Source organism: Vicia villosa, linkage group LG7, assembly GCF_029867415.1.
Source record: "Vicia villosa cultivar HV-30 ecotype Madison, WI linkage group LG7, Vvil1.0, whole genome shotgun sequence".
Lineage (NCBI taxonomy): Eukaryota > Viridiplantae > Streptophyta > Magnoliopsida > Fabales > Fabaceae > Vicia > Vicia villosa.
Window position 1 is genome coordinate 98,033,603 of NC_081186.1, and position 13,453 is coordinate 98,047,055.

Sequence of the window (13,453 nt, forward strand, 5' to 3'; positions counted from 1 at the left end):
GTACTGCATCACTTTAATATTCTCATGCATGCTATTCTTTTCAGCTTTTAATTAATCTCTTTACAATTTAAGAAAGCTGTACATACATGTTATTTTGATAGTGAAAAAATCATGGAAAATCATGTGATTGTGATTGAAGAAGAATCTAAATCCTGTGCTCCAATTAACCCAAGGTACTTTACTCAATCCCTTAATTTACCAATTGTTTTTGACTTTAAATATTCACAATTCAAGTATGAATCTGATGAAAATATACACATGATTATAGTGATGGTGAACAAAGCAGAAAAGATCAAGTTATTGCGAATTCGTCTGATGTGTTGAAGGACAAACAGAGGATTGGGTGTGTAGTGTATCTCTCAATATTTTTATGCCTGCTATTAATGATCATTCCTAAGCTAAATGAATCAAGTTATTATTCTTATTTTCCTGCTAAGGACAAATCTTTATATGAAAGGTTGGCCATGGCGTCCCTCGTCATTTTCGTTTTAATCATTCAAATAGGTATACTGTGTATTACTCTAGACCATCCGGTTAACAGAAGCATCTTTAAAGTCTTCGGCATACTTCTCATAACAACGGCAATATCAGTTATAAAAATGTGTTATGTTATGTGGAATGCCGGTATCATCGTTTTGATCTTATGGGGAATCGTATTTGCCGTGCTTGCTATTGTTAACCGTCAACAGATCTATAATCTATGTAGAGAAATTACTTGCAAATTGCATGATTTATGTTGTTAGTTTTGTTTTCATATCTTGTATGGACTACTTTTGAATTTGGTTTATCTCAATCAAACAATTTATGTTCTTTATTTTATTTTCACCTCTTGTATGGACTGCTTTTTTATAATTAAAATTACACAAAGTGGAGAGAATAATTACAACTAATATAATTAAATAGTTAAGGTTCATATTATAGAACTATAGGAATAATGCAATTACAATAGTGAAACCAATAATAGACAACCTAAAAGTAAACTTTGCAGCATGATTAGTGGAAATATCAGATTCCAATGACCACTGAGATCTAAAATTAGGATTAGAACCATATAGAGATTGCACACCTTTGATATCATCAATATTCAAATCAGCTCTTCTATCTCTTGGCCTTAAACTTGGATACATCACTGCCTCTCTCACACTACTATGTGACAAACCCAACAAATGTCCAATCTCATGTGTAGCAACTGACTCCAAATCAACTGCCACTTCCGATTTCGTTACTCCGAAATCAACCGCCCATGTCTCGGCCGCATCGAGGTGGAGTCTTCCAATCTCCGGGGAGAACGAATGTGCTAACACACCGAGAACACCATCAAATGGTTCACCGTCGCCATGGTCACCGCTATAAAACCCTATTTTTATGTCTGCGAAGCCGTAATCCTTGGATTCGAGGAAAATTACAGGAATGACAATACTCCATTTAGAGAATGCTCTTTTGAAAGTTTTTCTTATCTCTTGTAAGCTCAAACTATGTATCATGTAGTCACGTGAGAAGCTATAGGTTAGTGTGATTGGCATGTCATTGTCACGTGACCATCTTGGTTTTCCAGGAAAATAAACAAAATGTGTCATGTTATGAATATCATCATTATGATGGTGATGATGAGTGTTGGTTGTGTCAGGGACGCCGCATCTTGGTGTGATCATTTGAGAAAGTGTGTCAGAGTCGAATTTTCCAGTTACTTGCAGTCCAAGATTCCTTTGGTATTTGATGAGAGCTGATTCGAAACTCGCATCAAATTCGTCGTTGAATGATTTGTTGTTTTTAAGGTAACCAAAACGAGAGAGGTACCTTTTGAATTGTGATATTCCTGTGATGATGTTGCCTTTACCAGCATTGGTGAAGCTTTGAATGTTGTGGTTTGTGATGAATATTTTGGTGGCTGGTGGTGAAGCAATGTGTGAAGATGTTGATGATGATGATGTGAAGAGAAGAGTAGTGAAGAGAAATGTGAAAGTGTAACTGAATGAATGGAGCATGATGGTTTTAGTTCTTTCTTTGTTTGGAAGAACATAGAAATTAATATAGAAAGAAAAGCTTTCATACAAAGCAATATAAAGTATCAACTTTATTCAACAAAACCTAATTAACCAATCAAAAAGTGATAAATATACAATCAAGTGATTGAGAATCATTAATGAACTTTAATTAAAGATATATTAAATACAAAGTTTTTGTGTGTGACATTTCCATATATAGCTTTATACATTTTTGAAGTAACTTAAAGAACAAAGAAAATTCAGTTGAATAGAGCAAGTAGGAGTGTGAAATCTTGGTGGTAACTGTTTCAAGATAAAGTAGCAATTCTGGTCTAACAAGAGTAGTGAGTAAGCAGTTGTTTTTTCTTGAAGGAGAATTAATATAACAAGTAGTCACATTCCATCATTATATTGGTTGTTGCTTCTGCCACACTTTCAAACGTGTTCTTTACTCAAGCATATTTTATAGATTAATGCTACTAAAGTGTAATTATAGGTTTATTTTGACATCAAGATTCAATTATGGTTTATGTAAAATAGAAATAGATGTGAAATTGACAGTTTGACAAATAAGTTAACATATCACTAGCATAGAGAACTAACCCAACCGTTTTATTTTGACTATTACTCCCTCCGTCTCATAATAAGTGTCCCATTTGAGTAATGCGCGGTTTTTAAGAAAATGATTGGATGTGTTGGTTTTAGTAAAAAAGTTAATATTATTTACTAGAATACCCCTATTAATAGTAGTTGAATAACGTGAAAGTTAATAAATAGGGGTATAATAGTGGAAAAATAATAATGATTGATGCATTGAAATTGTAAATGGACAATTAATTTGAGACAATGAAAAACTTCAAATGGGACACTTATTATGAGACGGAGGGAGTAATTGTGTGCAATGTCGGACAAGATATTTGGATGATAAAGCACTTAGTGCCATACGTCGGTACTACTAATTTAGAAATATATGGTTGTTTCATTATTAAAATTTGTTAAATAAAGTAGAAATGTTTTTCCTTCTTACTCAACTATCAATCAAGTTGAATATTTTTGTTCTGGGCTGGTTAGAGGGTCTAATAATTATGACTTAAAGAGGTAGACGATCCACCACATTACATGTGGGATACATATTCTTTTCTAGTCAAGAATGCAGATGATTTCAATCCAATATCAATTAGATAGATTTCCACCTGCTACGTTAATTAGCTGTTATAACCACCTTACTATATAAGAAGCAATGCACCATTTCTCAATTACAATTTAAAATCAAATCTCATTCACCTCATATAATTTTCATATTGATTTAGGTGTCATAGTGCTAACATTTCAGTCCAGTCCCTCTTCCATCGCATCGGAAGCTCAAATCCACCGTTGCAATCCATCTTTGTCGATCACCGATCAATTCTAGTTCTACCGCAGAAAGTGGCGCGGTTGGTGGGAATGTACATCTGATCCACGTGTTTTCTATGTTTTTGAGCATTCATCTCTCGATTCATAAAACCAAAACTTCCTTAACCTAGAAGTTTAGATTTCCTGAATTTTAATTGCAAATTTATGTTCTTAATCCTATATGATCAAACATCAACATCACCCCTCAGATCTCCTGATCCACCACCAATGACATGTTTCAAAGCCACTCCTTCGCTGCACATAGCGAAGCATGCATCCCCAACCACTCGAGCTACAAGAGATCCTCCCTCTCCTCAAAATGTTTGAGATCAAATCTTATTGAATTCTTCATTCGCATTATCACATCAAGATCATGTTCAACCTATAACATTTCAAGGAGTCTTCCAACCTCTCATGACAAACCATTTCTTAGGCCTCCAACAGTTAGTACCTAGACCATAGGCATTACCTTGTTTCCGACTGTTGCAAGCCAACAACATAGGCGTGCAAGATGCTAATAGACTACTTAATAACGTTTGCAACATAGTTCGACAGCAGAATTTACAAGACAAAAATATAATATATTTACTTTTATATTAATTGTTACATGAAAGAAAATATTTTAACTAATTGATATTTTAACTAAGAGTAATGTTATATAGTGCAAACTATTTGAAAATATATAACTATCAATATTTTAAAGTAGGATTTTAAACTTTTTTAAAAATTTAATTTCCTTTTAATAAGAATCTTAATTATGAACAATTGAAATGTATTTAGAGAAATGTTATTCTTACACCAAATTTTATACCTACACCGTATGTACAGACAACACCGTTCATGTACGGATGACACTGTTCATATACAGACGACACTGTTCATGTACGGACGAATACTATTCATGTACGGAGGTTTATTTTTAATACTTGGACGTGCATTAACCAACTTCATTACTACATTAACCAAGTTTTTACACTGCATTAACCAAGTTTGATGACTGCTAAAAAATATTGTTAATATCTGGATGTTGCATTAACCAACTTTATTACTGAATTAACCAAGTTTTTACACTGCATTAACCAAGTTTGGTGACTGCTAAAAATTATTTTTGATACCTAGATGTTGCATTAACCAACTTCATTACTGCATTAACCAAATTTTTACACTACATTAACCAAATTTAATGACTACTAAATGACTACTGTAAAATACTATTGGGTGTAAGTATTGGTGTAATAATTGGATGTATGAACAGCATTACTAATGTATTTATTATCTTTATTTTATTTTCATTCTTTAGTAAAAATAGGAATTTTCTTTTAGCTGATTATTTCATTACTTAATTATATTGTTGCGAGAGTATTTTTAAGAATATAATTATTTTCTCTCCTTTGTTTAGCTTTGTAACAATAAAATATTGGGCTATTACACGTTTAGTGAACACATTTAATTTTGAAAATAAATAAAAGTGTAAAAAAAGCACAGCCATCCTAAGTCTTGACTCATTACACAATTAGTAATAACAAAAACCGGAAGATCCTAAGCAGTTTATATTTTAATTTTTAAAAAAATGATTTCTTTATAAAATATTTAACAAATTGTAATAATTTTATGAAAAACGAACGTGCCCATGACCGGGTCATGTTAAATACTCCCTCCGTCTCATAATAAGTGTCCCATTTGAAGTTTTTCATTGTCTCAAATTAATTGTCCATTTACAATTTCAATGCATCAATCATTATTATTTTTCCACTATTATACCCCTATTTATTAACTTTCACGTTATTCAACTACTATTAATAGGGGTATTCTAGTAAATAATATTAACTTTTTTACTAAAACCAACACATCCAATCATTTTCTTAAAAACCGCGCATTACTCAAATGGGACACTTATTATGAGACGGAGGGAGTAAGACACGTTTGCTGCATATTTAATTTTAAAATAAATAAAATGAGTAAAAAAAGCACAGTCAATAATCAATAATAACAAACTTTACCAATTTTCACGTGGTGTAGTTAGGTTTTAAGTCTTTGTAATTCATTTCTCAAGCAGTTTATGTTTCGAGAACTCTCTCTAATCAAAGGTTCTTTCTTTTCTTACCCTCATGCATGCTATTCTTTTCGATTTTATTATCTGTTATATATATATATATATATAAGTATTTGTGTTATATTAATATACATACATATACATGTTAATGACAGTGAATCCGATCCTGTGATTGCGATGGAAGAATCTGATTCAGAAATAGGAAGGACCAAGAGTATTGTCATGTTCTCGGTGGCATTTTGCGTCCTACTGACAGTGACCCCTAAGCCAAGTCACTGCGATGTTCCTAATGATTTCTTTAGCGGAAAATTCATGATAGGGTTTTGTACCGTCATACTCTTCGCTTTTGTTTTACTCTTTCAAATATCCATGTTATGGATTACAGTAAACCACCCTGTTGACAGTAGCAACATTAAAATCTTATGCATACTTGTGATAACAACTGCAATATCAGTCATAGAACTCATCTTCTTAGATTCCAACACAACTGCTATCATTGTTTCGATCTTATGGGGTATCGTACTCGCAGTCATTGCTATTGTGAGCCATCAAGAGTTCTATCATCTCCCTACTTATCTCCGTCAAGAGTTCTATAATCTATCTACTTGTCTCAAAAGGACCTGACATTGTATTGAATTTTGTTTTTCACAATAACATTACTTGTTAGGAATGAAATACTAGTATGATTTTATATTCTGCATGTAATATTATTGATGTTCTATCTTTTGCTATCGCTGAATTTACAAATGAGTACAAACTCAGGAACTATATTTGATTTCGATCATTTTCGCAACCATTAATATTGCTAATCTACATTAAATTGAATGAGAAATCTTACTTTAAGTAATATATCAAATGTGTATTTTTTTGTTTACATCTCAAATGTGTATTTTAGAAACCTTTTAAACTTTAATTTAAAAATAAACTATGTTCATATATATATATATATATATATATATATATATATATATATATATATATATATATATATATATATATATATATATATATATATATATATATATATATATATATATATATATATATATATATATATATATATATTGACATTGCAATGGTATATATGAGCAATTCTTGCATGGACATAATGGAGGAGAGAGAGTTTAAATTTATTTAAAATTTAATTTCGTTTTTAATTGCCAACATGGAGGGTGGTTGTGATAATGGAGGAGAGACATAATTTTAGTTTTATTATTTAATTAATAAAAAAATGTAATTGGTTGTGTGTAAATTCAGGTGTTATAGCTGTGTCCATCTAAGTATTTTCTTAGTATATATTTGTCTCATGGCTACAATGAGATCTTGTTCTTTTCAATCTTTGCTTAAGTATTTTAGTCTATTTAAAAATATTCAAACTTTTGTGAGAGAACCCTACTAAAATTATCCAAGTCATGCCCATCATGGGTTGTTCCCACAAGATCTAGCTTTGAAATAGGAGATAGACATGTCTTGACCTATTCACTTAAGATTAGCTGAATAAAATAGTGAAATATGAAATATTTGCGAATAATATTAAAAAACCAAACATATGTCCTAACAGATCCACATTTGTTCATTTAACAAGACCTAATATGAAAAAAAACTTATATACTCATGTTAAATAAATTCGTAGCAATAAGTATACATGAATAATACATGAAATTCCATATTAAATTTGATCTTCAATGGCGAAAAGTCTCCGTTCTAGAGCTCCCTTGCATTGTTCCTTTGTAAGAATCTTCGTCAAAACTGCCAACTTTGGTCAAATCAACCCTTTTTCCTTTTATACACATCAGAAACTTGTAGTAATTGTGCCACGATGTCATTCCTTCGTGCCATGATTTTCTTCTTTAATGGTGAATCGTACCACGATGCATTTTCTTCATGTCGCAATTTTCTTCTTTAATATTGAATCGTGCCACAACGCCTTTCCTTTGTGCCTTGATTTGATGCTCTGTGCAAAATCATGGAATGATTATGTACGCGAATTTTCCAATAGCTTGGCTTATATTTTCTTCACAAATTTTCACCATTATTCCTTTTTGCCATATTTCTTCCATTTCTTTAATATTCCTTCCTTTTCCTTAAAACTAAGACATATTATACTAAAACAACTTAAAACATATGTGAGCGCTTAATGAAATGTCATGAAAGTTAATCATCACTTGTCCCAGTCAAAGGCAGCTCGAGTAACTTTTAAGCTTGTCGCTACTTGTCCCAGTCAAAGGGAGCTAGTGTAAGTCTTTAGCGTCACTTGAAAATCTTACTAGCCAAAGGTGGGGTTCTCGTACCCACCCCTAGGTTTTATCATGGTTTGGAGTGAACGTCTCCTTGGATCGACTATCTACGCTGTTGTAGTGGCTTGTTTCTAAAAAAGGGTGCGCCAGCTACGTTTAAGCGTGTTCCGCCTAATAGGGGTCCTATTTCACAAAGATAATCTATACCACATTACGGAGGATTAGAATATTATTTGAGCGTACAATATTCCTTTAGGAAAAATATCTATTTGTTTAATTTTTGATGAGCCTTGAGAAATACTTATCTTGCGCGTTAGGAGAATTTGCATGTGTCCCTTTCACGATCGACACCAAAGTATTCGCATACGATCATTCAATAGTTGGTTTTTTCCTTTGATGTGTTACACGCTAGCGGGATTTACTTCTCGATACATCTACTTTCTTTATACTGATTATTGGGGTTCGACTTATATAATTTTTCATACCCGAAACTTTGCTTTAAATCAATATCTCGAATTTTCTTGATTCCAGCCTCTTCCAAGTATCGATATGGATCGTGTCGATTCTTTTTTTATTTGGTGATAGGCATGTCTCGACCTCATTGTCAAAGCACTGCATGTTTCGATAATTCGACTTGTTGGGAAATTATTGATAGTTATGTAATTGCTTCTGTCCAAGGGTCCTTCCTTAGGCAAAAATGCCTCCGCTTGACAAATTCTTTGGATGCATGAAATTTTTATCTTCTCAACCCTACCTCGGCTCATGTGCAAGACAACTACCTTCTTGTTCATTTTGAGTTGCATTTGGATCAGTCAAACTCCTACTGTAGCTTTAACACTTTAGTATGGCAAGACTTGTCGTGGCGATAGGGATGAATTTCGAATTTTCTTAGGAGGTTTACACATCATGTTGGGACATCATCGATTCACAGATTCTTTCAATTTATCTTTCCGATAGGGTGACACTGTTATCGTTGCAACGATTTCTTCTCGGTTTCCTTAGCTACATTGACGGAATCGGTTGTTGGATTGGGAGCTTTGCAAGGTTGAGAACGAACTTCTTCCTATAGTGACTCCATCGCGATCTTGCTTTGGATCAATAAGAGATTCGACCGTGGAATTTTCGAGAATCAGAAATTAATATTGCTTCTTGCAGACAGTGCCAATGTTATGTACTAGAACCATAATTGTGATTGATTGGTGATGATTGACCTCTGATACGGTAAATCTGATCTCTGAGATGACAACACGAGGATGAATCTATAGAGTTAGCACTCCAATGCTTAAGTAATTATAGAGTGTAAGATGAGCGGAGTGAAATGATGAAATTAGAAAGTGTCCCTCAAGTTTCATGTGTGTTGATTATAACCGTTAGATAATTATGATAAAGCCTTACATTGTTATGATTAATATTTAGATCTCGCCAGTGTTAGCCTTTGGCCCATCAAAACATTTTTATATTTATATAATTATAATATGATATGATAATATGCAATTAGAGTTCAAAAACCATGGTTGATGATAACTATGTGGCCCATTTAAAAAAAATACTAGTAACGAAACCATTAAAAAACCGAACCGATCCATTTGAACCTTAACATAAAAAACCGGATACCCACGACACTAACTGGTCCGCCTCCATCGTCGCCGCCTCCTTTGTTTCTCTTTTTCATCAAAACCCTAACAATGAACGGTAATGATGCTCTCAAGTTACTCTTTGATGTTTCCAACTCCAACAGTTTCGGAAACTCCTTACACATTCTCATTCACATTTCCAAATCCCACTCCGGACGTTCCAAACTCCCTTCCCAAACAATTCTCCCTGCACTTCTCACTATACTTCACTCACAAACCCCTCTTCTAGATCACAACAATCTATCTCTGTGTTTCAAGCTCCTCAGAAACCTGTGTGCCGGTGAACTCGTAAACCAGAATCTGTTTCTTGAGTTTGATGGGGTTGATGCTGTTGTTTCCAGGATTTTGACGTTGGAGGGTTGTTCTGATCACATGTTGGTCCGGTGGGGTCTGCAGGTTTTAGCGAATGTTTGTTTAGCTGGGGAACAGCATCAGAGGGCTATTTGGGAAGTGCTGTTTCCATTTGGTTTTCTGTCTCTTGCAAGAGTTAGAACCAAGGAGGTGTGTGATCCATTGTGTATGGTGATTTATGCATGTTGTGATGGAAATCCTGAATGGTTTCTAGAGCTTGGCCGCGGTTGGCCTGTAATGGCAGAACTAGTGAGAACTGCTTCTTCTGGTTAGTTTGTACTTTTATATGTTTGTTTCATCTATGCTGCTGTCTACGATCATTCTCTTCTCTTATGTTGTGACTTCGATTTTATTATTTATTTTGTTTCCTTATCTATCAAGTAACATTGACACCAATAATAATAAAGATAGTTATTTATCTGTTGCGTTGCGTCTATATTTTGCTTTCATGACTTATGAGTTGCTTCCATAATTTGCTATGCTGCCATGATTCATGACTTGAGTGTCATATTTGTTTTTATGGTTTTTAAGATCTATCACTGTCTTCTACTTCATCTATTGAATCCAGCTAATTTTGGTGAGGATTGGATAAAGTTGCTTCTCTCAAGAATTTGCCTTGAAGAATCTCAATTGCCTTTATTGTTTTCTAAATTACGATTCAAGGATATTCACGAGGGTGAAGAGAGTGAGTCCAAAGATGATCAGTTTTCATCTGAACAAGCGTTTCTTTTGCAAACCCTATCCGGGATTTTAAATGAGCGAATCGGAGATGTTGCTATTTCGGAGGATGTTGCGTTGTTTGTTTATGGAATATTCAAGAAATCGATTGGAGTTCTTGAGCATGCAGTGAGAGGGAAATCTCGTCTTCCAACTGCCATTACTGTAGTGGATGTTCTTGGCTACTCGCTTATTATATTGAGGGACATTTGTGCTGATGATAGTGTGAGAGGTAATGCAGAGGATGCAAACGATGTTGTCGATGTGTTATTGTCCTACGGTCTTATCGAGTTGCTTTTGATTGTGCTTGGTGACCTTGAACCTCCGGCAATAATCAGAAAAGGAACCAAACAATCTGAGAATCAAGATGGTGCTAGTTGTTCATTGAAACCATGTCCTTACAAGGGCTTTAGAAGAGACATAGTTTCTCTTATTTGCAATTGTGTACACAGAAGAAAGCATGCACAAGATAAACTGAGAAATAGGAATGGAGTTCTATTGCTATTGCAGCAATGCGTTACTGATGAGGATAATCCTTTCCTGAGAGAATGGGGCATATGGTCTGTTAGGAATATGTTGGAGGGCAGTGAGGAGAATCAAAAGGAAGTTTCTGAATTGGAGCTGCAGGGATCTGCTGATACGCAAGAAATTTCTGAACTTGGTCTTCAAGTCGAGGTTGATAAAAAAACTAGGCGCGCAAAGCTTGTAAATCCTTCATGAAAGAATAATATTATAACTTGGTTTGATATTTATGTTACATACATTTTTACATCTTTAGTCTATACTTAACTGAATTTCAAGTCAGGATTTTTTTTCCTTTTTACATATAAACTGTTTTTTTTTGTCGATGGAAGCTAAGAACAAGTCATTTAGAATATAAAGTTTTAGATTTCATGATAGTATTTTATGCTTCTGTCCATTCTTGCAACAATTTATCAAGCAACATAGGATATAGGAAGAAAAATAGTTAAAATGAAAGGCACAATTACCAAATCTTGTAACAGAACATAACCTTACCAAGTTGACAAGGTAAACAGGTGGAGAAAAAAACCTGTCATTGAATAATTGTTTTGATAAGGCTGTTCTAAATTTAAGTAGAGCACAAGAAACAAATAGCTCTGGGATAACCTCTGTCAATGATGTTACTAGCACTAAGATTGCATCTACTGTTGCTTTGGGGTTATTAAGAAGTAAAGGTGTTTGTCAACAACAAAAAAAAAGAAGTAAAGGTGTGATTCTAAATTTAATGCTTCTGAGTTCTGAGGAGGAGTACTATTATCAGTAATTGTGATGATCAGTGTTTTTACTTTTGATGGTATTGAATTGAAGTATGCTGTATGTATTATGCTCATGTCAATTAGCACATTCTTCCCCCATAAAAGGGTTCTGTAAAAAGCAATTGTAATTTACCTTCTCATACACAAGTTCATTGATGTCTGATGAATTGAAAATTAAACACTTTGAATATTAACTTTTTGTTTACCTTTCTAGTTGCATCTCTTTGCTCTTTTAGAAATCTCTTAGCTGAACTTTTATATCAATTGAACAAACTTTCTATATTTCAAAGTAAATAGAGTCAATAATCTTTTTCAAATGCTTTCCACAGCTATTTGTAAGGAAGACTCATTCATAGCCGCAAAGCATTCTTTTTTCATCTTCGTTGGTGTAGATTTTTTAAAATATTTTTTAGGTGTATATGTTTGAGGAATCCTTAAATTTGTAACCCAAGATAGTATTAAAGCTTTTTCATTTATCGATTTTAATTTGTATCATATCATAAACGTATTTGCACAAGAACTTGTTAGTAGCACCAAATCGACAAAACATGCACAAGAAAAAATATGATCCGTTTGAATAAGAGTTGTATCATCTTTTCTTCTTAGAAATTTGTTTTCAATTTAAAAAATTGCTCAAACTATCAAACTAAGCTCTAGAAGTTTGTTTCAAATCTTAGAGAGTATTTTTCATTTTGAAAACATCAGTAAGAAAAGTTCCATAACACGAGAAAGAAGACCAACATGCATTTCCTTCAAGACGTAACCGTTCAAGAAGCACAATCTTTACATCTATTTGGAAGATTTCAAGGAAATATAATGCCTGAGAAATCTAGAAACATCATTATGGCTTCTAGTCGAGCTATAGAGGCATATGTTTCATTGAAATTTATCCCTTCCTGTTGAATGTAACTTTTCACAATGAGTCCGACTTTATTTCTTAAAACACTGTCATCTCCGTTCAGCTTGTTGCAAATAACCCAATGTGTACCAATCACTTAATTAGCTGAAGCTTTGAGAACAAGTTTCTTAATGTTGTTTATCTCAAATTGATTTAACCTTTCTTGCATAACAAGAGACCAATATTTTTTTATGATAGCTTCATCAATTTCCTTTGACTTAATTTGTAAATCAAAATCCATAAGAATACTTATCTTGATAGGGGAGTGTTGAGATTGAATTTCCTTATAAATATTTACACTAAAATTTTGAATGAGATGGTCCTTAGTGACTCTCAATTCTTTGGATATACTTTGATTCTCTAAGTTGAATTCTTCAACTTGAGTCTCTTCATTTAGACTTTAGACTTCTACTTGTCTTCGATATTTTTCTTTCCGTTGATCATCATCTTTCAAGGATGTTCTTTCAGCTGTTTGGGAGTTTGGAGAGGAATGGGGGACAACTTTGTAAAAAATGAAGGATTGAGTGGAAAGAATTGAAGAATTTTGATTGGGAGGGTTTTAGAGGGTTTGTTTTTATTCATAAGACCAAAAATCCCCAAATATGGGGAACTCAAAATTTATATTTAAGGAGGGTTTTAGAGGGCTTACCTATAATATATATGAAAATATAGGCCGACTTATAAGACTTCATAGACTTTTTTAATAGCTTAAGTCTGATCTATTTAATAAAATAGGTTTTTCAAAAAGCCTAAATGTGATCCCTTTATTAAATATATTTGGTCTGTCCTATCCTTAAATAGGCTAGACTATAGGTCCTGTAGGTCGGCCTGACGTATTCTCGCACCTAGTTGTTAGTAATAAAATAATTATAAATATGATTTAAAATATTTTTAACATGATTATGTGAA

The 13,453-nt window shown here is 33.3% G+C and overlaps 2 protein-coding genes across 2 annotated transcripts; one reads left to right on the top strand and one right to left on the bottom strand.

Annotated features, from left to right (window-relative positions):
• Positions 1–832: 832 nt before the first annotated feature.
• LOC131617947 (metalloendoproteinase 4-MMP-like) lies at positions 833–1,997 on the bottom strand. Its single transcript, XM_058889216.1, has one exon. It carries the CDS (start codon positions 1,983–1,985, stop codon positions 924–926), a length of 1,062 nt encoding a protein of 353 aa, XP_058745199.1. The 5' UTR covers positions 1,986–1,997; the 3' UTR covers positions 833–923.
• Positions 1,998–9,241: 7,244 nt separating this feature from the next.
• LOC131617949 (uncharacterized) lies at positions 9,242–11,128 on the top strand. The gene is made up of 2 exons (XM_058889218.1): positions 9,242–9,920; positions 10,221–11,128. The coding sequence occupies exons 1-2, from the start codon at positions 9,353–9,355 to the stop codon at positions 11,087–11,089; spliced, it is 1,437 nt and encodes a 478-aa protein (XP_058745201.1). The 5' UTR covers positions 9,242–9,352; the 3' UTR covers positions 11,090–11,128.
• Positions 11,129–13,453: the final 2,325 nt, after the last annotated feature.

Bases quoted from the DNA above. Each gene is read 5' to 3' on its own strand.
- LOC131617947 (XM_058889216.1), bottom strand. From the start codon at position 1,985: ATGCTCCATTCATTCAGTTACACTTTCACATTTCTCTTCACTACTCTT.
- LOC131617949 (XM_058889218.1), top strand. From the start codon at position 9,353: ATGAACGGTAATGATGCTCTCAAGTTACTCTTTGATGTTTCCAACTCC. The intron at 9,921-10,220 runs GTTAGTTTGTAC...TATTGAATCCAG, and splicing joins AGTGAGAACTGCTTCTTCTG to CTAATTTTGGTGAGGATTGG.